Genomic DNA, 27,529 nt, shown 5'->3' with positions numbered 1-27,529 from the left:
ATTTAATACTGACACGGTGACTGTCGGGCCACAGGTCAGTTTCTCTGTGGGTCTCTCTCCGGATCAATTTGTTCATATAACTGCCTGTCTTTTTAAATATAGCACCTCCGTCCCTCTAGACAGGCAGCAAAGAATAAGACCAGCCCATAAATCCAGCTTTCAGTAGTCGCACAGAGTGGCATCCCCAGCTAATTACTTGTTCTCTTCTCAGGAGAGGCAGGAAGCAATTAGGGGCTCCCTTCTGCTGCCTGGGGCAGGGGTCAGGGTGCCAAGCATCTTCACTATGAAGAGCCTCATGGCTCTAGTGGCTCCTAGGTCCGTGGGATTACACCACCTGCACCCCTTCTCTTGGATCTGATCAAAGGTGCTGGGAGGAGAACAGGGGCTCTGCTCTCCAGAAGCATCATTGGTCCTTTCTCCTCCCTGCAGCTCAACATGGCTGTGTGCACAGTGTCTATCGCTAGAGTTCAGAGATGGTTGAATGAGTTACCGATGGTGGGCTGGGTGGGACGCCTAGGCCTAATGTTGTTTGCTGGTTTTTAGTAAATTATACACACTAACTTTATCATTTGGAAAATGGGGTTTCGTAGTCTTTTTCTTCTTGAAGGTGAGTGTCAGAATAAGCAAAGAATATCCATGTCATCATTATACAATTAATTTGCAAAAATAGACAACCTTGACTTTCTCCTCATAATAAAGCATACGGTGTCATGGATGGGCCCAATCAGTTGTCATTTCACATATCATTTAGTTTTAAGCCTGATACTGTGCTCCAATAATTTCACCTCCACTCCTATCCTACTTCAGGTAATAGAAGAATGGTGCTGTATTTTTTTTTTTTTTTTTTTTTTTGGTATTGGGGATTGAACTCAGGACCTTGCGCTTGAGAGGCAGGCAGCCGAACCACTGAGCTAAATTACCCAGCCCTAGAGCTGTATTCTTAAGCTCACACAACGGATGATGGAGATGGCTTACAGGCTTAGTTCTCAAACAGACTGACAACAGGAGACTTAAAATTTGCTCTCCGTTATTCACGAGGTAGACAATCTCCACATGGGTAATTGAGACCTGGCAGAAGTGGTCCTTTAATGGGTTTTATACAAATTTCTGCAAAGCATGTCCTATATTCCATAGACTGACACACTTTCTCTTTTTGTGGGTGGCCTTGGGAATTGAACCCAGGGCCTTGCATATGCTGATTGTGTGTTCTATCACTGATCTACACCTCCAGCCTCCAGATGCATATTTAAATGTACAGCTTCATTATTGCTTCTGCCCAGATGCTAACCAGCTCCAATCCTACATCTCCAATTACCCACATGACATTTTCTCTTAAGGCTATGGGATCATTTGGTTTAACTCCCTCACATTGAAACCAAGGGCACTGAGATCCAAAGACGTACCATGGCTTTACCAATTTCCTCAATTGGCATCAACAAGACCAGATGCCAATTCAACAATCTCCTACCACATGGAAGATGCTGTGTCCACACTGTCCAAGGGACAGTGGACATCACTTCACACCCAACACACGACCCACCTCTTGGTCTTCCAAGCCTGACTCTTCCTCCTAAACTTTCAGTCTCTGTGAGTGAAGTCTCTACATAGGCAAAGCTCATGGCTGACACATACTATTCTCTGCTGATTTTCCCAGAAATGGCATTCAATAGCAGCCCAAAATGTATTTTGGTAGACACAGGTATGAATGACTATGATGGGGAGCCATCCTTCTCTGTATCATCTGAGTTTGGAACTGATCATTCCACATCCCCACCCTACTCCGATCACCAAGTTCGGGTGATGTGGTTTCCATGGGTTGCTTACTTCAGACTCCTCCTCTCTTTATTTCTGACCCCTGGAGCATGGACCTCTCATGTTGGATTCAGCCTCATCTCCTGTCCTCAGCCTTTTCTTCCACCTCCTCCTGTTCTTGGTTTTTCTTCACTAACAAAAGTCTTCATCCACTTGTTCTAGGTTAGAAGATATCTACATTTTCAGTACCTGTGTTTCCTTCTTTGCAGGCTAGGATCTCTCCATCTGGCCTCCACATCTCTGAGCTTATCACCTGCCATTCTGCTGAAAATCTCCCACTCTCACAAGATGCCACTGTGTGTATAGCCCTTGAAACACACCTGATACTATTTGGCCCACTATCTGCTTCACTTAGTCCGTGAATTCTAATCATCGTCCAGGCCCATCTAAAGTGTTTACTTTATAGTAGTGTCAGTGGAATACAACAGCAACAGTAGCTAGAACTTCCTAGACACCATCATGCATTAAGCATAGTACTGAGCTATTCATATGCATCATTTTACTAGCCTTCACAAAAACCCCAGGAGGTAAGCCCAGTTATTTATATTATAATAATGGAAGCCTAGGCTCAGAAGTGTCAAGTCCTCTACCAAAGGTCACAGACTCGGTACCTAGAACAGATGGCATTCATGCGTAATTCCATCTGAGTGCCAACACAGCATCCCTAACCTCTAGGCTACACTGCCTGAAGCTATTTTTCTTCTCTGACAGGTCCTCACTGTCCACAGCCACTGATTTTCCAGCTTCAGTTGAGTGCTCTCTTGCTGAACATGATTTTATATGGACATGTTCCTTCTCCCCAGTTATGTTATAAGCCACCAGACAACAGGAATTACACTTTTGGAGACTTATAAGTTCTGACCCACAGATTCATTTCTGACTAAACTGATTAAGAGGGTAAAGTATTCATTTCCCTTTTAGTTTCTTTTATTTAATTCTACCTTGAGGCTCTGGGTTTACTCCCCTCCTTTCTTCCCTCAGGACTATAAGTTGGTCCTAGAATAAACAAAAGTAGATCTTTGCTGAGTTTAGGTTCCTGAATAATACATGCAGGTTCAGCATCCTTAATCCAAAACTCAGACTTTTAAAATGACAACATGACATGACAAATGGAAAATTCCACACCAGGGAACTTTGTTTCATACATAAAATTATTGTATAAAATCACCTGCAAGCTATGGGTATAAGGTGTATATGAAATGTAAATTTATTATGTGAATGTAGATCCCATCCCCGTAATATCTCATTATGTATATACAAGTATTCCAAAATGAAAAAAACCCAAAACCTCAAACACTTCTGGTTCCAGTCACTTCTGATAAGCATTACTGGACCTGTATTTGCAAACATCTTTTCTAGAAAATGGGCCTGACAGTAGTTGCCGGAGTACTTAGGGATTTCGAGCCTTTTCCTCTTGAGATCTTTGCATAGCTACAAAAATTACAAGAAGGAGAAAAAAACAAGACCCAAGAAACTCCAGCAACTATTGAGAACCATTATGGGATTTAATCATTGTGAATCAACAATGCGGGTGGTAATTACAGAGCCATGTTTATACATCACTCTAATATGCCTTTTTGTTAACTGATTCATTTACAATTAGCATTATGAGCTGGGGATGTGGCTCTGCAGTAGAGTGCTTGCCAAGTATGTACAAGGCCCTGGGTTCAATCTCAGTATCATATACACACAAATATACAAACACACATACACACACAAATCAGCATCATATGCTTCAATAGCTGTATCACTTCACAGATATAAAATGCTCATTTTAGGCTCAATCCTCAGGAAAGTGTTTGATCTTGAGTTAGTCAGAGACCCTCTTTAGGCCTCTATTTTTCTACTGCCTTGACTTTCTGGAATGCTAATTAACACAATCTTGTTGGTTTTAGTTTATGCTCCTTCAGTGCCTAAAATCCAAGGAACAAAATGCTAGAAAAGCACTCTGAAATGTTAAAAGTGCCAAGCCAGCATGAGAAAGTATCCAGCATTATTTTATTTAGTGGCTTTAAAGGTGTTGTGTGTGTGTGTGTGTGTGTGCGCGCGTGTGAGCGCGCGCGCCACGCGTCTTATTATCTTGAGGAGGTACACAGAGTTAGGAAGTTCTTTCTTTTTCATTTGGGCTTCTGGAGATCAAACCCTGGACCTTGCCCATGCTGGGAAAAGACTCCACCTCTAAGCTGCACCCACAGTCTGGAAGTTAGTCCTTCAGCGAGGCCTACTCCTGCTAAGGGAGTTCACATGCTCCATGGTTATGGCCCCCTGCAAGTCCTGTCTGGCTTCCTATTCCCTCCAGCCCAGGCCCTGTGCCTCTGCCCTCTTCTGTGCTTTGCATGTTAAACACCAAAAGCTTTCCGCTAAGGCCTAGGCTACAGGGGAGGCAGATAGCTCCCATCTGGAAGCCATCATCAGCTTCCCTTCGGTATGTCAGTAAACTAAAACCCCTCCATTCGTTATAGGGAAAAGTGACAGCTAATGCAGTTTTTTTTTTTTTTTTTTTTTTAAGTTTCCTGTAAGACTTTTCAAATTGAATTTGAGGCTGTGGAGGAGGCTGGTGGGCAAGTGTGCTTGCTCAGCCAAATCAGACCATCCTCTGTGCCTCTCTCCAAAAACAAGTTCTGAATCCATGGGCATAGTGGTGCAGGTGGACATTCATAAGACACACACCCTTTGAAGAGAGGGGCCCAGGAATCCCCTGGATAAGGAGCAAACTGTAAGGTCAGGTGGGGAAGAATCAATGTGATTTGGTAAGTTTCAAAATGCAGCAAAGGGGAGAAGAGGGTGAAAAACAGAATGAAGTGTTATAGACATGTACCAACTTCCTATGATAAAAGTAATCATTATGTACTGCAAACACGTTCTCATAAAACTAAAAATTAAAAAAGATAAGAAAAAAAGAAAAATACAGAAATGGAACAGTTCTGCCTCTTGGCTGCAGTGCTGTTGCATGCATCTGCCCACAATGAAACCGCACATAGCTACCTGTGCTTACGCTCACAGGCATGCACAAAATAGTGTGTGGGAAACTGAGGTCTCAAGAGCAGACTGTGGGTTGCACCCATGTGAATTTCCTAGAGTTGCTACTGGACTAGAGGTATGTAAGGTCTTAGTTACCATTGAGGGAAGCTGTACATACGCCTGCCTACTATTTTTTGAAACCCTCTGCTATCAATTATTTTAAAATAAAATGTCAAAAACAAACAGAAATCTAATGCAATAGAAATGATTGGGCTCTATCTCCCCAAGGTCTTGGGATATCAGGGCTGATGCTCTCCCATAGGGGATTGTGAGGAGCCGTTAGTAACAATGAGATCATTGTCACCATCAAGGCTCCAACTTATTGAACACTTACTATGACAAGGCACTCAGGTTTTCAGTTTGTCTTTAGCATTTTCTTTGTTGCATACAATACCCTCACCAGGTTATCGTCCCCATTTTACAGAGCGTAATAATGGCACTGGAAAAAGCTCACTGTCACCAACACCATCCTCCTATGGTGGGGCCAGGCTCTGAACCAGGTTGAGCGCGAATAACCAGGGAGGAATTGGGCTTTGGGAGGCTGTTCTGGAAGACACTCAAACTCGGCCCTCAATCTCCAAAGACGCCTGGCCCACCCTCCTGCACTATCCCTCGTTCCCCTCTGGCCAGAGAGCCTGAGTGACCTACATCTGCAGCAAAGCAACAAAAATAGCACTTACAGGTTCTTCACGTCAGCGATGCCACGGAATGCCTTCCTCGGGATCCCCTGGATCTGGTTTTCGCTCAGATCTCTAAACAAGAAGAAAGGAGGCAAACCACGTTAGAGGCCCAGCTTTCTCTGCATCTCATTATGATCACAGAAAACCCTGGGAGGCTGCCTCTGCGCTGGGTCACAAGTGTTTGGGGGACTGTTTAGTCTCAGGCCCGGGCTGCTACAAGAGTTCACATTGTTCTGTGTGAGCTCTGGCCTTTGCTGAAATGGTTACCAGACAGGAGCTGTGAGCCTCCCCAGCGGGCTCTGTGGGTGGTCTCACACCTCCAGGCCACGAGCCAAGACGCTGGGTTATTTGCTGCACACACTGCATCCAATTCTCTGTTTTGCCACCTCCCAGAAAAGACCTCCTGCCCCCACCCCGAGGTATCCCTCCCCCATGCGGGGTTGACGCCACTCAGTAGGCTCCCATCTCTCAGCTGTCCTTTGACACTCAGGCTCTCTGGGATTGGAACAGAGCCTGGCCACCTGATTTTTTGATGAAGATCACCACTTTGGCTTATTCTAGAGTCCCACAGACCCCTGGAGGCCTCTTGGGTCTTCTTAGCGACAGGCATGATGAATTCAAATTGCATTTCCACAAACCCGTCCAAAAGGGGGGTCCCACCGGCACCTCATCAAGCATTGAGTGGCACTAAGATGTTGTTTTGAGGAGGGTAAGGGACAGAGGGTGGGGCCCCACAGCTGGCTCAAACCCAAGTATCATCCTAGGGTTTACACATCCCAAAGCCTTAATCTCTTTTCCTAAGAATGATGCAGGCTTTTTCATTTTTGTTTTCTGGTGATACTATTATGATTTGTTACACCAATCATGAACTTGTTTTCACTCAGACCTCCAGCCTGCTTAGACCTCCATGAGTAATCACTCGGTAAAGACCCATCAGGCCTCCAGGGAGCACAAAGTGGCTCTGTAGAACACTCATGCTGTGACTCAAGCCAGGCTAGTTGTGCCCATCATGGGCTGCAGGAGCATCTCCCCAGGCAACAGTGGGGGAAAGGGCGAGCGTGAGAAGTGGGACTAGGGGAACAGTCACCTCTTCATGTTTTCTTTAGCTATAAAAGGCGTATACATATATGTCTACCTGTGCACAGGCCGACATATACACAACTCTGAAAACAACATAGGGAAACCCTCAAATATTAAAGTAAAAAAAATCAATCACTCAGATGTAACTACTGCTACCAACTAGGAGTAATATACATATAAATTTCACCAATATGACCTTATAATATAGGCTATTTATTATAAACCATTTTTTACTTATTATATTGAGAACATCTGCCCACATCATTACCAGTACATCAACACCAACATTTTTAAGGGCTGTAATCATCAAATTGTGTGGATGGTTATATTATCCCAAATAACTGGACAGACATTGCCACTTACAGAAACAATAAGGCAACTTTCCCTGCCCATCCCCTTGGAGATACTTGTCCAGCTATTTCCTTGGCACAAGGTCCTTTGAGGAGAACTTGCTGGTCACAGGATAAACACATCCTTGCTGAGTTTCTGACAGATTTAACCAACAGACGCACTCTGATATTTTTGATGGACTCTCATCAAAAGGTACGGATGACTCCAAGTATATTTGAAAAAAGAGGCCAATCATATTCCACTAAAACCTAGGTAGTTTCACTGAGCATTGTCCAAGGGGGAAGGAGGGAAAGCAGGAAGGACAGAAGGTGCATTTTTCTGCTCTCACCTGCTGAGAGGATCCACACAAGCTCAGAGCAGCTGATTAAACTCATGACCCTTGGAGACTGTTTGGGGCTACTTTTCGGCCTCAAGACAAGCCTCAGAGTCAGAAAGGGGTGAGCTGTGAGTTCCAGAGGCTTCTGGGGCTACAAACAGGGTGCTCCCCACCTCAAATCCAGTTTCTCCTGTCTGCATCTGATGTAAATAAATTGAGATGCACAATGAGCCCCGTTGCAGGCTCCCCCAGCCATGTCTGATTCAATGAGCAGGGCTCCAGCCTGGAGTCGGGCGCTGAACAAAGCCCACGGTGACAGCAGAGGTCAGGCGGTGTCACCCAGGCCACTCAGCTGCTCTCCATCAGCCTCCAGAGAGGGGGCCCAGGTCCGACTAATGCGATTTCCACCAGGCATCTGGGTTGCACCCGAGGCTCCGGTAGCCACAATGGCCCAGTCTTTTCTGTAAGTGAAGGCGGGTCTCCAGGCCACCCTGCTTCTGCTCATGACCCTCCCAGGCTTGGCTGTTATCTCTGGCTGCTCTGGGAGATGAGCTTTGGCCACAAGGTCTGACAAAAGACTGATAAGAAAAATCAGGGGCAAAGGGAACAAATAGGAGAAAGGTTTAAAACTTCCAGCTTTGACTGTGGCTGCAAGCTGAAAGGGGCACAGCTTCCTGTAAGGTATTAGCCTGTTTTGAGTACGATGAATCCTGAAACAAATCAGAAGGAATAGCAACTGTACAAAAGTTCTGGCTTGCAGTACAGTAGGATGAAGACAGGAGAGGGAATTTTAAGCAGAAAAATCTGGCAGTAGTAAGGGCAGACAGCCTAACAGGCAGTGAGACACACAGGCAAAATCCTATACCTCGAGGTGCAACTACATTGGTCTCTGGTCACTGCGTTCTTGTTTCTCCTGTAAATGTGCCCAGCTTTGCTCTAAGGAGCCCAGTATAAGGCACAGCATGCTTTCTTCCTCTTTGCCATTGCTCTCTGCTACCCTAATAGAGTAAAACTGTAGATCATAGGAAATTTATCTGTTCCCCATGACAATCTGCTTATAAATTTTATTAATTTTATTTCCCATTGAGCTTCTCTTCCCCAGCTAACAATACTGCTGCCATGCCTCTGCAGGATTGTATATTGATTTCATAAATACCTCCAGTGGGCTGACAAACTGACAGTGTTAATGGTGTTACTGACGGGGCTTGGAGGAGGGGTGCAGGGCTGGGAGCTTCGTTTTTCGGTAACCATCCAGTCACCATTACCCTGGGGCCTTTGTGAGAGTTCTTAATAGTGTGTTTATCTCAGCATGATGCCCAAGCATGAAGCTATTGTTAAGTACGATCCTTGAGAGAGACAAGAACCACCATTTTCTGCTGACACTTAAATAAAAATAACAAAATCTATCCACAATGCTTAAGAGGCTAGTTCCAGCCAATTGCTGAGTTTTATTGGCTCACCTTTCACAAGGGAAGCAGCCTGTGCAGATGCCTAGAAGTGACCAGAAAGGGATCTTTTTTAACATTAGGAGAAAAGCACAAGGTTGGGGTAGGGCCAGGGTAGTGGGGACAAGATGGGCTGGGTTTCTCTGGGGACACAAAGATAACTGGTAGGGAAGGCTTTCTTGGTTGGGAAGAGGGGCTACGGATCAGGGAGCCTTTTTAAATAATTAGGACTCTAAAAGAAAAAAGAGAACTGCATTAGCTAAAGTGCATTTTCCAGCTTCCGGAAAATGATTAACTGACTGATTATTCCATCCAAAAACACAGGACCAAAGATGACTTTTTATTAAGGAGACAGTAAGTCAAATAGGAGTTGGCAAGAACCAATACATCCCTCTTTCAGCCAGCCCTCCCCCCAGCCTTTTTAATTTACTAAAATGCTTTGGACACAGATTAACTTTCTTCGCAAATTTATTATTGCTTCATCTACCTTGAAATGGGAACTGCAGACACTTTGATAAATGGATTGAAAGGTTGTCTAGTTCCAGTGGAGCTTTTGAAATGCTTCCTGGGGCTCTCCCTGCAATGTCAGGCATGCTTTGTTCTGGGGACAACAGTGAATGACAGCCCTCACCTTCGTCCCTACCCCTGCAGGACATGGAACAGGAAAATGCTCTCCTTTTTGCTTCACTGGGGACATTGCTCTTGTCCTTGTCACATTCATAGTACCAGAAATATTGTCTGTGTTAAACAGCAGTTTGTGTGTGTGCGTGTGGTGGTGGGGGTTTGCTCCTAAGTATTGATCCCACATTATTTCAAAGCCACAAAATGGAGCTTGGAATCTTCCAGAAACTTGGGGAATTTTTGCCTCTGAAGTGGGTAGAGCTACTTATGACCTGTATGATCATGTAAGTTGCTAAAATGTTCCATGCCTCGGTTTCCTCATCTTTACAATCAGACTATTAATTTTACCAGCCTCATCAGTTAATTGTTGGAACAAAATGACTCAGCACATGTAAAAGAACTGTGCATCTGGAACACTGAACACATGCCACCAATGGCTGTACAGTATTTACTTCGCAGGAGTTTCTCCATTTACCCTGGATTTACATTGTTAAAAATGTCCTTTATCAGCAGCCCCAGGACATATATTTAATACTCTGAAAAGAATAAAACACTTAAATATTGCTAGTACTCTTTCCACAAAATCCAAGGTACAGATTAAAGTCTCCCTCTTCTGTCATCTAGAAAGAGGTATCTACGTTTTACTCTAGATTCTTTCAGATAAAACAGCAGGGTTTGATTCAGGGAAAAGGTCCATCTTATGTTGGGCTGTCTCAAAAGCAGACACTGAGCCAAGGACTTAGAGGTTAAGTAATTGGTTCATGAAGTCCTCCCAGGAGAGACCACTGAGGGATGGACTGGGGTGAAGAAGGAGAACAAGGTACTATCAGATAAAATCACAGACTTAGTCCGAGACCATGGGAAGCTCCTCTCTCTTAGCAAGGGAGCTAGATCTGTGAGGGCCTGCCTCAGTACTTGTTGGGACCACCCATGAGATGCAAATGCCCAGGCTCTCCCTGCCCTTCCTAATGATGGTGGGGTATTGCCAGCAACACAAAGTCAGACTGCTGAAGGAACTCCCAGCTGAGACTTTAGCAGTGAAGCCCAAAGATGCAGTCAGTACCAGTAAAGAGGACCTAGCAGGATACAACCCAGATCATTCTAAGACTGCTTTAAGAAAAATCCTGAGTCACCAAGGTCTCAGCAGATTAAAACATCACTCTCAAAAGATGGTATATCCAGAAGCAAGGATCAAGAGGAGGCTAAATTTCCAGAGAAAACTGGAACAAGTCAATCTGGTATTTAATAAAGTTTATACTTCTTTGTTTCCCCCTCAGTCCTTTTGCATGGAGAATAATCAATGGTGCCTTTTTAGTAACATTAAAAAAAATCTATCAATCCTTGATTAGTCAAACTTAAAATAAGGAATGGTAAAAAATAATTTATATTTGGAGTTATTATTAGATTTAGGATTAGGGTGGTGGATTACCATACTGATTCTCTTTGGCCTAAATATGTTAAAATTACTTTCACATCCTCTACCTTGTGGGAGGAAATCTGCCATCGGTGCACTTGATATCAATCAAAACTCAATCAGGGATTGAAAAATTTCTAACAAATCATCCACGAATCTATAATATCTTGTACTCTCAGTGCTATCCCCAAATAAAGCTGAACCCTTAGCCCATCACTTCCTGAGGCCCCGACTCCTAACATGTATCCTTGTGAAATCATACTGCTCTAGAACTAAAGAGAAAGACATTGTTTTGCGTACCTTATTTTATACAGCAGGAGGGATAGACATGCAGGCAAAATTGCTCCCCCGGGGATTTTCCAATGTGGACTTGAGGGAGGATTTATCTTAATAGGTAAATCGCCTCTGCAGGCAATTTATCTTAATAAGCGAGATTATATGTTTGGAGTTGGGTTACTGTCAGAATCAAATGAGCCCGAACATATGTCCCAGCTAAAAAGCCCTGGTCCCTCCAGCTGGGCATCCAATCCGTGGCATCCTTTGTCTGAGAGAGACAACAGTGGTGCCAACGAAATTATTTTCTGAAAGAGCTGCCACCTATCTTGGGATCCAGAGAATCCAGGTACCAATGAGGGAAAAAACTCAGTTGTTTCCCATGGCTTTAGTGTGTTTCTGAATCTTTCACTGAAGCGGGAGTATAGGCTGCTGACTCCATTAATGTTAGAAAGTTGCTGAATGAAAGGTCTCCATAAGAGCTGCTCTCTTCTGTCTTCCCTGACAAGATAATCAGAAATGTCCTTGCCATAACTTTCAGATGCTCAAAACCAGTGGACTAAAGGCCAGCTGGCATTCTTATTTCCCTCAACAAAGATAAACTGAGTACCTACTTTGTGTTACAACATGTCAGGTGTTATGATACAGATGTGAACAGACCTGATTACCTGTCCTCCCGGAGCTCACGTTCTTGGTGACACCAGATACAAAGAAACAGACTCCCTTACCTTCACAAAAATAAATCAACACCCAGAAATTTCCAAAAGTAAGAGCATCATTTTCACTACTTTTTCCTTTTTAACAAGAACACCTTATCTAAATGCATATGACTATTACAGCTTTGTTTTAGTCAACCAAAATATTTTGAGGTTTTAGAGAGAAAGAGGGAAAGATGCCAATCTGAATCACCAGGACATTCTGGGACACGGGTGTTTTGGCTTTCCAACTGGACAGTTAGAATCAGGGCAGCATGAGTATGTCATGAAGAGGGAGCAGTGTACAGCAGTCCTTCTTACACTAAGGTCTGTGGTTCATCTGATTGGAATTTATGGATGGTGCTTCAAAAAGAAAATAGATTCCTGCTAACTCTAAAACTTAAGTATGAAAATAGTATTATGGTTGTGTTTCTATTTACTTAGTCTTTATCCCTGACAGAAAATACTGAGATAATTAAAGGTCAAATGATGTCTAGGAGTTGTTTTGAAATGATCTAGAAGAGGGGAAGCAGGTAGAGGTACAGATGAGACAAGGTTGGCATGAGGTGATACTCATCGGAGCTGGGGGATGAGAAAAAGGCAAGGTCATTTATTACTCGTGTTAGTTTTAAATACATATGAAATGTGTATAATAAAAACATTAATTCACATTCCTGGGACCTATACCAAATCTTTTGAATCAGATACCCTCAGATGAACTTGGAGTCTAAATTTTGAACACATTTGAGAACTACAATTGGAATGTTTAGTGCAGTAGTTTTGGTACTAAGTTAACATCTCAGTTCTACTGTTTAACAGGCTGCGTGCCTGTTAGAGAATTAGTTTAATTCTCTGTTCAACTTGTACTTTCTAGAAATCGGATACACATCAGAGAATGGACAAGCTAGTGCTTCCTAAAGTCTAATGCAGTATATAAATGGAAACTTCTACGTTCATTTGATTAGCATAAGGTTGACAAGTACAGGACCCTATTTTCTTAAATGTTTACATCTGATTTGGGGGATAATTGTAGGCTCAAAATGCAACTCAGGTGTTCAGCAAAATGCCCATGGGATTGGATAGAGTCACAGGGAAAGTCTGAAGTGGAGACTGACATCTAATGTGTACTTTAGAAAAGCCACTTGGGGGCCAGTCCAGAGTCTGACCTAAAGGGTAGGAGGCTAGGGATGTTTACATTCACCCCTGGGATCCCAGAGGTCTGGCACAAGAAAACCAAGCCCTTTGCACCTGCACTCTCTCAACCCCAATTAGAACATTCCTGAGAGACTCTCACAGACAAGCAACTCCCTACAGTGTTCCAGGAAGGCACAATTCGGGGGACAGAGAGAGTGCCGGAGAGCCGGTGATGAGCAGGATAAGACCTATGGTTCCAGCACATCAGAGCTAAGGTGCTTGCTCCCCAAGAGCTTTCTGCCCAAAGGGAGGAAAAAAAGAGCCGATTGGGCTGCAGGTGGATACAGAAGGCTGTGAGATATCGTTGTTTGCTCTCCAGTTAGTTGCCAGTGTGGGCACTCTTTGTATCTGTTTCCAGGCAGATTATATAAAGAAAATATTTCAGGGATGTGCAGGCTGCTAAATGAGGCTGAGTATGGACAAAGAGTAGTCAGGAGCTGAGCTGGGAGTACATAGGCCCATCTAAATTACCCACCACCCCCAAATAACTTGAGGGCCAGGGATTTAGCTCAGTGGTGTTGTGCCTGCCAAGTGCAAGGTCCTGAGTTCGATTCCTGGTTCTGCCAAAAAGAAAGATCAAATAACTCCTTATCTGGCTAACAGAACATTTCAGCCCTGGTTGCATTTGATCTGTAAACTTAGATTTTGGACCAGTGAAGGGACAGAAGCTGTCACCAGACTTCCAGGGGAGCTCTACTAATTCTAGAATAGCACTGTCTCACAGAAATAGAATAAGAGTCATAGATACAATTCAAAGTTTTCCATAGCCACATGAAAGATGGTAAAAAGAAACCACTGAAATTAATTTTAATAAAGTACTTAATTTAAACCAATATACCCCAAATACTATCATTTTGACATGCAATTCATATAAAAATTTATGGAGATGTTTTACATTCTCTTCATATGCCAAATTTTTGAAATCTGATGTTCATTTTACATACATCTTAGATGGGGTGGGCCACATTCCATGTGGTCAGCAGCCACACATGGCTAGTGCCCACTGAGAGTGCAGTACTACAGGAAGGGCTAGGGCTGGATGCAGTAGCTACTTGGGCCCTCACTGCTGAGAGAGGAGAAAGGCTTTAGATGTTGCAGCTGATCTAAAGGAGCCCAATGTCGAACTGCCTGGGGCTTTGGGTATACCAAGAGGAAGAGATGTGGAGTAAAAGCCAGTCAAGGTTGAAACTACTTTCCAAGGAAGCAAGCCATGTATCGAAACAGTCATTTAGCCATCCCTCCTCTGTTAGGCAGAGAACCCCTTTTCAACCATAGGATTTAATCTGTTTTTCCAAACCACTCTTCCAGGGCTGGTAGGGTTAATCAATGCTGCCAGTCCAAAGTGCAACTTTCTTTCCTTAATTATCCTATGCAACGCCAACTAATGCTTTTTGTGTTCATGAAACAGCATCAAAATTGACTGATCATCTCCAAGAGAGAGCGCACAGGCTGAGCTTCTCCGCAGCTCACTAATCCCTGGGATTATCACAATTTAGCGACAAGGTGGCTGCATTAGATGGGATCGGAGAGCTCTCATTAGCAGCCCAATCATGCCTTCTGTTCTGGTCCATGCTTCCATGCGTCACGTGCCTCAGAAAACACCAGGATTCCAGCCACAGCATCTGCTCCCAAGTCCACACACATGATACTATGTACTCATCAAGGGCCCGACTAGGACTTTGGTGTCTTTACACTGTATGAAGAAATCTTGATACAGAGAATCCAATAGGGAAGTCAAGTAATTTACCTGAAAGGGTGCCACGCTAATTTTTAGGGCCCATGGAACTTTTTGGTTTATCAACCTTGCCTGGGATGGGGTGGTTTCACCTGGTTCAAAAGCATGGAGGCTGAGTTTGTGTTTTTCCCTTTGGGGTGAAGCGTCTGCTCAATGAGGCTTTCTGGGGAGTGGGAGCCCATTTCTGTGCAATCCATCCTCCTCCCAGGGCGACACACCATTCCCCACCCCTTCCTGCCCCTCCATCCCTCTCCTTTGGCAGCTATCTAAGGCTTTCATCCCTAATTTGATTGTCGTAGCTGACACTGTCAATCTGAAATCCAGTAGCATAGCTAATGCTGGCTGAACAAGGGGAAGGCAGGGGGAGGAGAAGGAGAGGCAAATTCATCTCAAGAAGTAGCTTTATGTAAATCGATCCTTTGGCCCGAAAGCTGGAGCCTGGCATTTGGTGATTAATTGGAGAAGCGTCCTTGTTCCCATGTCTTCTTTGCAGAGATGGTCCAAATGGAGTCCTCTCTTCTTCACAAAGACATTCCCATGCCAAAAAGCTTTTGCAATTAGGAGATGAAACCTTGTAAACGAGGGGGAGGTGGTGGCGGGCGGGCGGGGGGCGGGGGGAGCCTTTATGGAACTGCTCTGATTTGAAGTGTGTGCATTTGGCCTGCTTCCTGATTGATTGCTGACCTAAGCCCCTCATTTTCCTTTCTGTCTGTGGACTTCGAGCCTAGGCTCAGAGGCAGAACCTCCCCCAGGTGAAGATCTACTTAGGCGATTATTTTATTAGCAAAAATTTCGAAGACAGGGACCATGTTTTTAACATGTTTGCCATAAATGCACATTTTCAGTTACTGCTTGGACCCGGTCATGGTCAGGAAACAGGGGGAGAGAATGTACAAATGATTTAATCTTCTTTCCATGTCCTTTTAATTTTCCTGGAAAAGAAACCCTAAACAAAATGGCAAATCATTCTCCTAAGTGGTCCTTTTAACTCAGTAGCAGTCACAAGACTCTGTTAAATTTGACTTTACCAAAAGCTGAAAGCCAATTAGCCACCGGGGCATGGGACAAAGTGAGTTTGGATCTACAGCAGTTGTCTGTCACTTAATCTACACGCTCACTGGTGGTTGAGCTTGTAAGGAGGTTATGTATTATGTAGTCTTTTTTGCTGGCTTCCTCATTAAATTTGTAGCTTCATGTGCACGGGGTCTTTTGCTGAACCCCAGGTGTGATATATAACTTAAAATGTAGTTGAATGGATTAAACAAGTGAAAATGATTTCATGCCCTTGCCTGGTTCATGGGTAACTGAAAATAAATTTCTAACCCTGGGAACATTTCTCCCCAAGTCTGGTTTGTTCCTTTGGATTACAGGGAGCTGTTGCTGCCGGTCTCTACCTCCCTGGCGGAAGGTTATGCTTGAGAAGTAATACCAGTAGAAGAGGCTTGCATCTAAGGAGCCACAGGTGCAGTTTTGACTGAGAGAGGTGTGTTAGGCCGAAGCATAGGAAGAAGCAGTCACACTGGAAGGCAGACTAAGTCAATGGACCGTTTGTTTTTTTCTGAGAAGCGTTGAAACCTGGTCTGAGATGGTACAGGAGATTTTGGAAAATAAATTCAATCTAGAGAAGCCTGTGTGCCTGACCACATTTCATGTCTAAGAACAACTCTTCTTTTTCTGCTTTTTAAATCCTGGCTGTTGTCAAGACCAAGCTAAGACAGATAGCAAAGCCCCATGGACCAGACCGAGGGAGTGAAATATGGGAGGGGATGACAGGCCTCGAGAGTGTTCTGATTATCTTTGTGATAACTGACGTGGTGATCTGACTCCTCCTTGCCAAGCTGTCCAACAGACTAGGGAACCCTTTTGGAGCCTGAGGATGAGCAGAAGGAAGACTGGGGTTGTGAATGAAGGAGGAAATGAGAACCAGAGAGGATGCAGTTTGGGAAAAGGTGAAGCTGCTTCCTTTCTATCCCACTGTAACCTTAAGCGTTCAACTTGATTGTGTGGAAAGTGTTCTTTGAACACTGCTCTGGATCCCCTGTGTGCCTCACCCTAAGACTATTTGTATCTTGGACTGGACAACTCCTCCCTCCCACAGAAGGAGGCACATCGGGTACCCCCATGGGTCTATTCTATTTCCCTGAAGAAGTGTGAACACATAGGAGGCCCAGGTGGAGGGACTGTGCCTCAAGCTGCAGATGCCCAAAGCTTGGCATCTGGAATTCAGAGCTATAGCTAAAGGAAATGAGGCTTGTATATGCCTGCTCTTTCTTGTAACTTTTCAGAACCCCATTAAATAAGTGAAACCTCCATGGGGAAGGTGAGATGCTATCCTGGGGCCATCTGCTGATAAAATCAATGTGGCTTCAGAAAAGCTCAAAATTATCTTCTACTGAAGCAGGAAAGCAATTCAGCACAAGCTCAGCACCCTCAGTTATAAGGCCAGTTTCTCCAAGCCCAGCACTGGATGAAGTATATAGCAGCTTAAACCATTAAGCTATGCTAATACTATAGAATGGCATTTCTCATCATGACCCCTTGTACTATTTATTGTTCCATTCAAAGCAATTACAGTTATTGCTAATAACTCACACCTGTGAATGCCCTGTATCGACTAAGAGAATAGATGTGGTTCTCTTGCTTATTTATGTAAAAGCGGATGCAGTTCAATAGATTTACACCGAGTCTGAAGTTAACACTAGTATTTAATTCTAGCCCTGGTTTTGGCTATTTAGCTTGAAAGGCACTAAGTGAGGGACATGAGAACTTGGAAAACCCAGTGAATTGCAAAGATGAAATTAATTCATGATGAATGCGAGATGGCTGCCACTAGTCCCTTGCCAAACACAATAAACTCCCCTGTCCCTGGCAGAGAGGGAAGGATTCCGTGGTGGGAGGCAGACGAGCCGAAGAAAAGAATAAAGGGAAGACTTTCATGGAAATGCCGTTCTCATCTCCCTGAGAAGGTTCACTGACTAAACCTAAGCCATTCTTTTCCTGGTAACTCAACCCCTTCAGGCCTTACTCCAAAGGTCCGGCCTCAGCCAAACCCTCTGTAAGCAATGAGGCCCAGGGGTGAAAGCCTGGCTCAGTAGCCCAGAAGAACCCATGGTGAGCCTGGCTTTGCCATTTGCCAGCTGTGTAACTTTGCAGGAGCAGATTACCCTGTCTGAACGTCAGTTTCTTCATCTGTAGAATGGGGACCATGAAAATTAGTTATGTCAGGGAATTATTACAAAAGGGCTAATGAATTTAGAGCTCATCGTATGTTTAGTGGCTCAGAATAAACAGTTAGCAAATACTGCTCATCAGTTACACCTCTTCAAGTCAGCGTTCAACTATTCTAAGTAGAAGACAAGAAACTTCCTGGCTCCTTGCCCCAGAGAATATTGCAGCGTCGTGGTTTGTAAATGTCCCCCAAAAGCCATATGCTAAAGTTGCCATATGCTTGGTTGCCAGGGTGGTGGTCTCTAGAAATGGTGGAATATTTGAGAGGTCTTAGATCATTCCTCTGTGTCCTTAAAGGGGACTGTGGGACCTAGGTCCCTTTCTCTTCCTCTTTTGCTTCCTGGGCATGAAGAGAGTGGTTTTGCTCTACCACATGCCCCTGCCATGATGGGCTGCCTTGCCACCGGCTCAAATGTAACAGGGCCAATAGATCATGGGCTTGAACTTCCAAAACTGTGAGCAGAAATAACCCTTTTTTTCTTTATAATTTGATCATGTCAGTTATTTTGTAATAGTAATGGAAAGCTGACACATAGGAAGCCTAAAGCTGGAAAGGAGCAATTCCAGAGCAAGTTCAATATGAAAGAAGGCAATAATTGAGTTTGGCTCAGTCTATTATACCTCAGAGCTTTCCTGGGTGCTGCAAGGACTCTTCTTTATGGAACTGATCAGTCCCCTAAATGGAGAGATATACATGGCAAAGAAGGGAACATGAGCTAAAGCCACCTGGCTCCCTGTGAGCTCCCTGGGATGCTGGCTGGGAAACTGTTGACTATACAGCAATGCCATGCAGAGAGGAAACTGCAAGAGACACCACAAAGAGGAGGAAAAAGGTGGGGGCAGGGGGAGGAGCTGAAGGCAGTAGGTGGGGCAGCAGGAAGGGCAGTTCTAAAATCACAGTCTGGGCAGGGAAGATCAAGAAGTGGCCTTCACTCAAACATATGCTCTGGGCTGCGAGAAGAATATTGGTCCAGGCAATGACCTGTCCATGACTCAAGGCAAGTCCAAGTATCCCTCTGCCTGAAGAGGAAGCTGGGGACTTGCCTGAGCCTCACCGAGGTCCAGAGCCATGTAGAAAGTAGCTGTAAGAGGCAAGGCTGGGCTCCGTCAAGGCAGGAAGGCAAATTGCATTTGTTGCTACCAACACAAATTGCCTGTCTGTCGTTGCTCTCTCTGGCAAGGGGAATCCTCACAACACTGTTAAAAGTGTCTTGGGGCTCACATTCCAGTGAAAGATCATTACTAGGATGACTACACCCTAGCAGGACTCAGGCCCTGTGGAAAAAAACTAAGAAAATGAGAAGACACAGTCCACAGTGAGGACAAACAGGATAGCAGGTATGATGTCACTTCTGCAAATGGACCTGCTGCTTCGGGCAAGACACAGCAGAATCTGTCCTCTTGTTCCTTTCTCCAGATCCAGTGGGGAACACTGATCCGTGAGCTCTTCAGTGCTGGGGTGGAGGTCTGAGTCAGCAGAAATACCCCCTTTTAAAGACAGATAAAGATGAGAAAGAGGGTGGGGAGAGACAGAAAGAAGAAGCCATACAGAGACAAAGAGATATATAGGAAGAGAGAGACAGATAAAGAGGAAGAGACACAGAGTGAGCCAGAGAGAATAAATGAGAGAAAAATTCAGGAACGGAAACACTGAGACACAGAAAAAGGCATTTCACAGAAGAGTCCCCGAAAGGTAGCCACAGAGAAAGAGAATGGGGATGGTGCACACACACAGAAGATACACGCAGAAGGGTAGATGGAAGAAAGGCAGAGAGGCAAGAGGAAGAGGCCGAAGTGGAGCGGGATTTGTGAGGCTGGTGGACAGAAGTTCCTCCCTCAAAGCCTAGTGTTTGGGTTCTCCCAGTACAAGGGGGTCCAGGACAGACAGGAAGTCCATGGATCTCCATGGGAGGCTGCTTTGGGCACAAGGAAGTGCCATCTTCCAGGTGTAGACTGCACTGAGCTCAGGCCTCTGACCCACAGCCCAGCCTTGTCCTCCAAGGTGACCCCCCACCCCAGGACAGGAGCACCCCAGAACACAGGAGGGTGGCCCAGGCCCTCCCTGCCCCCAGCTCCCATCTCTAGCAAGACACAAGGTTTTGGCCAAAGTAATTTGTGCAGGCTTCAAACTTTCTACATTACAAAGCGAGTTTTTAAAAGCTCCATAAAATTTCAAGGCACATACTTAATGTTCAAATGGTTGACTCTATTGATTCCCGCCCATCCTCTAGTATCTTAAGTTTACCCAGAGGACCATTTTATTTAATTAACTTGGTGCTTTATTAATATAAATATTCTCCTATTGATCATAAGAGGGCCTGACAGGCACTCAAGCTGGGTATACATCACCTTTCCTCTGAGCAGTGCCACTTAGAGGAGTAGCTGGCTGGGAATCAAGGAGAGTGGCAGGGACTGGTCCCTTGGGATGGCAGGCGCAGATGAATCTATAGCATTTTTATGGAGGTTTTTTTTTTTTTTTAAAGATCCAGCTCCTTGTATCTCTTAAAGCAGAAAAAGCATATGGAAATGAGACATGAAAATGGTCTTGGCTTACACGTATCAATTAAGCATGTCAATACTTTAATTAAATTGCTCAGCTAATGAGATTTATCCCAATGAATATGTTTTATAGTTATAATAGCTTTTTTGGCCACTGTTCAAAATGTCAAATAAATTGTGAAAAGGGAATTTAAAAAAGACATAATTGACGGTCTGAACTGAAGCCAGTTTTCTACCCGCCTTCCTTTCTTTCCCGCATTCATGTGATTTGGGAGAATGTATATAAAGTGATGGGCCCTATAATAGCTTGGTCTTTTAAGAGTCTTTTAATCCTTCAGTTCTAATCCTTCTTATCAACTTTTCTAAGACTCACACCATTGAACTTGCAAACGCCCTTACTTTCTCCTGGTCCTTGGAGCTTACTCTTTAATAATCTGCAGCCAGAGCTCCCTGGTGTTCCAAAATAAGGGAAAACATACTCGCTGCCCTGGGAAACACACCCTAAACAGAACAGTGCAGATGAACAGGCAGTTGAGAGAAGACTGTTACAATGATTTTGAGTAGAACTAGGGGTGTGTAGGGCTGGGGCCAGTGGGAGAGCACTTGATCCTTAGCACTTAAAAAAATTCTGGGTAAAAGTATTCTTAAAGTCTTATGTAAAAGTCTGGCTAAAAGCGTAACTTCTCTAAGAAATGATGCAAAGGAAATAAAGATTCTTGCTTTTCCTTCTTCTACTCTTTCTCTCTCTGAATTTTTCTAATCATTTTCTCAGCAATCTATTTCTGTATTTAACCATAGTCTATTTCTCTAGGAATAAAAAACAAACAGAAGGATTTCTAGACTGGTGCAAACCGCAAAATACAAAAAGTGAAGATGTAGTTGTGAAGTGACGCTGGGCATTTGTACGGCTGCTATGGATCCTGCCCAATAAATCAGATGGGGTGATCAAGGCTGTGAATATTGTCAGGTAGGTTCAGAGTTATTATTCAAACGGGTGCACCAACAAAAGAAAATGATTAAAACAGAGGTCCATTCTTTTAGGATTCTCATGCAAAATACACAAGTGTATCTCAAGGTCCTGAATATTCTAGTTCCAAAGCCTCAGCCATGTCACTGGGCAGAATTCTGCCCTAAAGTGGAGAGACAGGAGGTTGAGTGTGAGCACTCCCGTGGCTTCTGTGTTCCAGGATTGTTTCTGAGATTCTGAACATGGCCTGCATCTGTGGCCTTTTACCTTTACACAGCCAACCTCTTCCAGTCCCTCAAGAAGGGTGGCTCTCAACAGAAGACCCTGAGGGCAGTGAGGTTCTCCATCTTTCACCCTAAACTCAGCCAGTTCTCTCCATTTAACTCCCTTTGCTGACATGGTCTGGCTAAGATTAGGAGAAAGGACTAAACATCCCAACCATCATTGGCTCCTACCGAAAATGCAGCATCTTTGTTTGGAATTCATGATCCTCAACAAACTTCAGAGCTGAAGATCCAACCTTCTTGGTTTACAGATAGAAAAACTAAGATCCCCCAAAGGAGGAGGACTTGCCCAAAGTTCCAGGGGCTGGAACAAGAACACAGGTCAGTACGAAGAGGGCAGGAGAAGACACGAGGGAGGTCTATGTGCAGTAGCTGCCACTTCTGTGACTGGTCCGAGAGCAACTGGCCGATCTGGTTAATGGAACAGGTGCTCGCCCTCCTTGGTTACCTCTGTCATATACTCTACGCCATGTGACTGAACAGTCTTTCTAATACTCTGCCCACATTTAGGATGGATTGTCTTTTTTCTCTATCAATTTTTTATACTGACACATTATTGTACTTATTTATAGGGTATAATGTGATATTTTAATACATACAACATGAAATGATCAAATCAGAGAGATTGGGGTATCTATCACCTCAAACATTCATTGTTTCTTTGTGTTGGGAACATCTAAAATCTTTTTTTTTTTTTTTTTACTATTTTGATAGATGCAATAAATTATTGTTAGCCATAGTCACCCTAAAATTTGCTGGATAAATGGGTGGATGAGTCCACCATAAATGGATGAAGCTGATCTACCCTTCTGTTCATGCAGCCAACAAAAATGTGTTGAGTACCTGCTCTATGACAGGCAACTGTGTCAGGCTTGAGGGACAGGAGGTGAACATTACAGCATTTTGTTCATGGAGCTGATAGAATTGTAGGGAAGATAGACACAGGCAAATATTGCACAGATGATGGTTTATAATTTTGTTAGGAGCTCTAATGCAGCACAAGATGTAGCATGTATAATAGAAAAGTTCAACCTAGCTAGTCAGCCAGAAGTGAAGCTCCAATGGAGCCAGGAAGGAGGAGTAGGAATTATGCAAGAGCAGAGTGTACATGGTGGGGAGATGCCTCAGTGGTTCTCAAAGTATGGTCACTGGACCAGGTGCCTGAGTGTCATGTGGGAATTTGTAAGAAAAGGAAATGCTCTAATTCCAGGCATTCTAAATGAGAAGATCTGGGGGAGGGGGGATAGGGCAGTGGGGCACAGTCACCTGTGTTTTAAATAAGCCTACAGAGGCTTTTGCGCACTCAAGAGCCCTGCTGTAAAGTATGTGGGACAGAGGAACAGTGTGGTGAGGACTCTGAGATAGCTGAAGATCGGGCACGCAAGAATTTGAGAAGCAAGTGAGTGTACTTAGGAAGGGGCAGCGAAGAACAGGCGGCAGTGGCTGAGTTGGAGCTGGCTGGGAAGGCAGGAGGTGATTGGTGGTCAGGGTCATGCTTGGATGTGATCCAAGGAGAAGGAGCCACAGGATACTTGTGAGCAGAAGAGAGCATAGTTTTTCATTACATGTTAACAAGAATTGCATATCTAAACTCACAGACCAATAAGCACAGGTCTTCTTCATGCTGATTTGGAAAGCCAATTAAAAAATAACTGATACTTTAATACACATTTGCATACAAATTTTCATTTAAAAAGAAACAGTGTTACTCTCACCATATGCCTCTTCCTCATTCAGTTCTCTGCAGTGAGGAATAAGTGGGAATCTCCACACACATAGGGCAGGACACAAACAGAGGATGACTTCAAAAGCAGCTGGGGTTCCTGGGGGTACCAACTTGGTGCCCTGGAAGCCCAAAATTTCTGATCCTGCACATTTTCCCTGTCAGGACTTTACTCTTTGGCATCTTTTGATGCGTTATAAATCTGACAGTACCTCAGTGCCTCATGAGAGGAGGGAGATCCATCCCATCCTCTGGATCAGAAGGTAAGGCTTTATCCCATAAACTCAAGATCCCAGAAAGACTTCTAAGGAGCCTTAAATCCCTTGTTCTTTTACCCAGGCAGAAAGAGGGAATAATGGGGGCACGGCCCAGGGGACAAGAGGGACACAGGGGTAGCAGGGTGTGTGGGAAGGGTCCCCTGCTGTGCGTGGATGGCTGGTTCACAGTGCCCTTTACTGACACTCTCTACATCTCTACCTATCTTATTTCTATCTTTTGCTGTCATTGCTCCTCATGCAACTCTTGCATCAATTTCCTCCTGCTCTCTGAAAATATTAGAGAACACGGTGGTTCCATCCAGCATCTAGTTCACAGCTTTAATACAGAATCACTTTGTCAAATAGGTGTTTCCACAGAGCCCTGAAAGAAGATGACCCTGGAGCTTCTTGGATTGAAGTGGGGGTACCACAGGAGCCCAGCTTGGTGCAACCCCAGTAACTTAGGGTGCTTTGACACATTTTGAACATTATCAATTCCTTCCATTTACTAATGAGAAAATGAAGGCACAGAGTTAAGTGACTTATCTGCAATGCCCAACCAAATGGCACCTGAAACCAGGACTCCCTTCCTGCTGCTCCAGCACCCTACAACTGTCATTCCTTGCTCAGAAGCTTGGAGAGGGCCAGAGTAGGGGGACCCTTCTCAGTGAAGACTCAAAGCTTCGCTTCACTGGCACTTGTTTACAGCAGTCAAACTTGAAAAATCACACATTCTGGATAAGAATGAATATATTCCATTTCCCCACTGGCTTTTCTGGTTAAGTTTGCTTGCAGTAGAAGACGGCTGAGAAGGGGAATAGTGAGGAAAAAAAAGACCCCAAGAGCCTAATTTTCCACTCCTGTTAATGAGTCTCAGGCTATTAACAGCAGCAAATCCAAGCCCCTCTCAGAGAGAAACTTGGGAAATTTCAAAGATCTTGACTCATATCTTCTGGTGCTAATATAGAAAACCATACTTTAGAAACCATGATGATGATACTTCACACACACACTTGGCAAGCACTTGTCACATACTAACATTCTTCTAAGCATTTTGGCATAGGCTTAAATTTCCCTTTGCACACAAAAAGAACTAGACTTCTCTACGCACTGTTCATTTCAGCTCTGGGAGCAGGAATAATGGCAGGAGGGTGAATTTCCACGAAGATGATACATTTCTGGTAGAAATGTATGCACGACTAGAGGTGGCCACAATAAAAGGCACTAGACCACTGGTTTCAGGGGGAGGGCAGCACAGAAGTTGTAGACCAGACTTGGTCTTCTCAATGTTACAACCTCACAGCCTTTTTTTAAAAAAGAGATCACTCCCATCCATGAAGCATCAGGAAACAGAGTCACAGCTGAGGTCTGTGCTCATACTCAGAGAGGTGAGCACTGGATGAGCACTTGCTTCTACAGTCTGGGTGTTGAGTGTCCCCTAGTGACCCATGTGTTGAAGGCTTGGTATCCAGGGCGGTGCTGTTGAGGGGTGGTGAACCTTTGGAGGTGGGGCTTAGTGTGAAGTCTTTAGCTCCAAAGGGGATCGTGGGACCCAGGCCCTTTCTTCCTCTCATTTCCTCCTTGGCGTACGAGGTGAGTGGTCCTGTTCTGCCATGTACTCCACGCCGCTGCCATTGGGCACCTTCATCAGAGATCAAAAGCAACAGGGCCACTTAATCATAGACTGGAACTTGTGAAACCATGAACATGACTGCTTTCTAAGTTAATCGTCTTGGATACTTCATCACAGAACCCGAAAGGTGGGCAACACCTATTATGCAATCATTTCATGTTCAAAAGCATTACAAGCCTAGTACTACTGTTTTGATTTTACCTATGAAATCACCACAGTTCAAATACTAGGTAACTTACACAAGGGCACAGAGCAGAGAGACACTGGGATTGAACTTTTCTGTTCACTTCCAGAATCTTTTCTCCCCTTAAACCCCGGTTGTTCAGAGGAGCCGGGAGTTCTCACACCCAACCCACATTGTGAGCCTGCCCCATTATCACCGTTAGAAAGGACAGCCTTCAACACCCATGAATGCAGAGACAATGTCTAGACTCTTTGACCTTGGAGAGAAGAAGATGGTGTCTGCCAGGTTTAATATTGCCAAATTATCCCGGAGTTAAAGAGCGTTTTATTTCAACATATTTCATTTATTAGGGTTGTGCGAAAGCTTTAGCATTAATGAGGTCCTGGGGATTAAAAAACAAGAAGGTAAAGAGGTAGTATCTTTTAAGATTTTAACTGATACCCCATGTTAATGTAGTGTAAACTTGTGCAAGGACCAGAAGCGTAGCATTAAGAGGGATGAGAACTAAAGAAATGCAGAGGTCTTCCGAGGACTCCACTTCGAGCTCTAGAAACAGCAAGCCCTGAGTCCTAATTACCAGTAAGTCCTAATTTCCACCTCATATCCTTTACAATCTGCAGAAGTACAATCTGCAGTGTGTTTTTTCATAAGGAAAATATCACTTTGTTCCTGTATTTTAATGCTCAAGGAAAGAAAATGAAAAATATAACACACTGCACAAGGCTGTTATACTTAAAAATACAGAAACGAATAAAACTACAGACTGGCTTGGTATAGCCCTCCGTTGAATTGGCACTGTCCGTTGCCTCAGCAATAGGAAGCATCATGGGCAATTTATTGGGAGTTATTCTCAAATGAATTGCATATCCTGGGAAGAGCACATTAAGCATTTGGTGACTCATACATAGGAAACATTATTGCTCTGGAGAAGAGTTTAGAATAAGTGAGATTTAGAGCCAAGGAGATAAAAAGAAGAATTTTTAAAAAGGTTGCATTCATTATGTGTCTGAATAGGATAATGGATGTGGATGCAAGTGCATCAGAGAAGTTTTGTCCAGATCCCAGACTGTTACAGTGGTTATATCTCTGCGGAGGAGGGGGCTTGGGAGAAGAAGGTTTAGGGGGAATTTTCTACATTACTTTTTTAATAGAAGAAAAAATGACATTTTAACTTTAGATCATTTTTATAATAAAATATTTATACGTTTGCTTATATATACTTCAAAGTCAAAACTATAGAGAGTGATTGTACTTTTAGAGCTCCCCTTGTGAGTAGGAATAAGGTAGGGAGTTTTTATACTTTCTCACCAAGCACCTTAAGTCTCTGTGATACAAAGGGCTGATGGAAGGCTTTCTGTTCTGCCAAACCCTGTGTCCACCTAGAACCACGGCCGTGGGTCAGCTAGAAGGACTGGCCAGGCGCTAGGGCCTCACACTGCAAGGAAAAGCCTCAGAGCATGATGTTCCCTCTTCTGTGCTACTGGCTGATCGTGCACAAATGTAGCTACCTATGCTCCAGGTAGAAGACCTTTCTTTCTATTTCCTTTAACACTTGCCTGTCTGCTGATGCAGCCTTCTGCTTCTGAAAGTAAACTGCCTACTATGAAGATGTCCTTAATATTTCATTACTCAGAATGCAAGCTATTCAATACTAGTAGAAATATGATTGCAAACAAAGAAAAGGCCAGGAAGGTAGCAGGCAAAAATACAAAGTGCTACCAAGGGTGAGTTTTGGGCTTATGAAAAAAGGAGTGATTTTTATTTGCTTCTCTTTTTTCTTCTGTGATTGCTCATGTCCAGTTTTGCTTCAGTGACTTCATGATGGTGTCGTACATGTATATAGTACATGTATATAAATTTATAATAATAAATACACATAGTATAAAGATAGTTTTGAAAATGCAGATAGGTAGAATTGTCCATAATTTTTCCATTCAAAGTAACTATGGAAAACGTTTTGCTTATTTCTTTCAGTCTTTCTTCTATGAATATGTGTTTGTGCTTATGCATATATACACACACACACACACACACACACACACATGATATGGGGATGTGTGTGTGTGTGAAGTTGTTTTGCATTCTTTTTTCATCTACTATACATCACAAACTGGATG

At 43.9% G+C, this 27,529-nt stretch overlaps 1 protein-coding gene across 4 annotated transcripts in view; it reads right to left on the bottom strand.

Moving 5' to 3' along the window:
• Nucleotides 1-27,529, bottom strand: part of Slit3 (slit guidance ligand 3) — a 606,864-nt gene that overhangs the window by 203,937 nt on the left and 375,398 nt on the right. For 2 of the 4 annotated variants that reach the window (XM_004836404.3, XM_087194497.1), the window contains one exon: nt 5,514-5,585. In XM_004836404.3, the coding sequence (XP_004836461.2) occupies nt 5,514-5,585 (72 nt within the window). Of the gene's footprint in view, nt 1-5,513; nt 5,586-6,956; nt 7,159-7,272; nt 7,771-27,529 lie in introns of those variants that run through there. The other 2 variants (XM_021239832.2, XM_087194495.1) reach the window with 2 other exon arrangements.

Source organism: Heterocephalus glaber, unplaced genomic scaffold, assembly GCF_053883595.1.
Source record: "Heterocephalus glaber isolate CG9 unplaced genomic scaffold, H.glaber_assembly_v1.0 deba00001606, whole genome shotgun sequence".
In the NCBI taxonomy this organism is placed as follows: domain Eukaryota; kingdom Metazoa; phylum Chordata; class Mammalia; order Rodentia; family Bathyergidae; genus Heterocephalus; species Heterocephalus glaber.
This window is presented reverse-complemented; position numbering and strand designations above follow the sequence as displayed.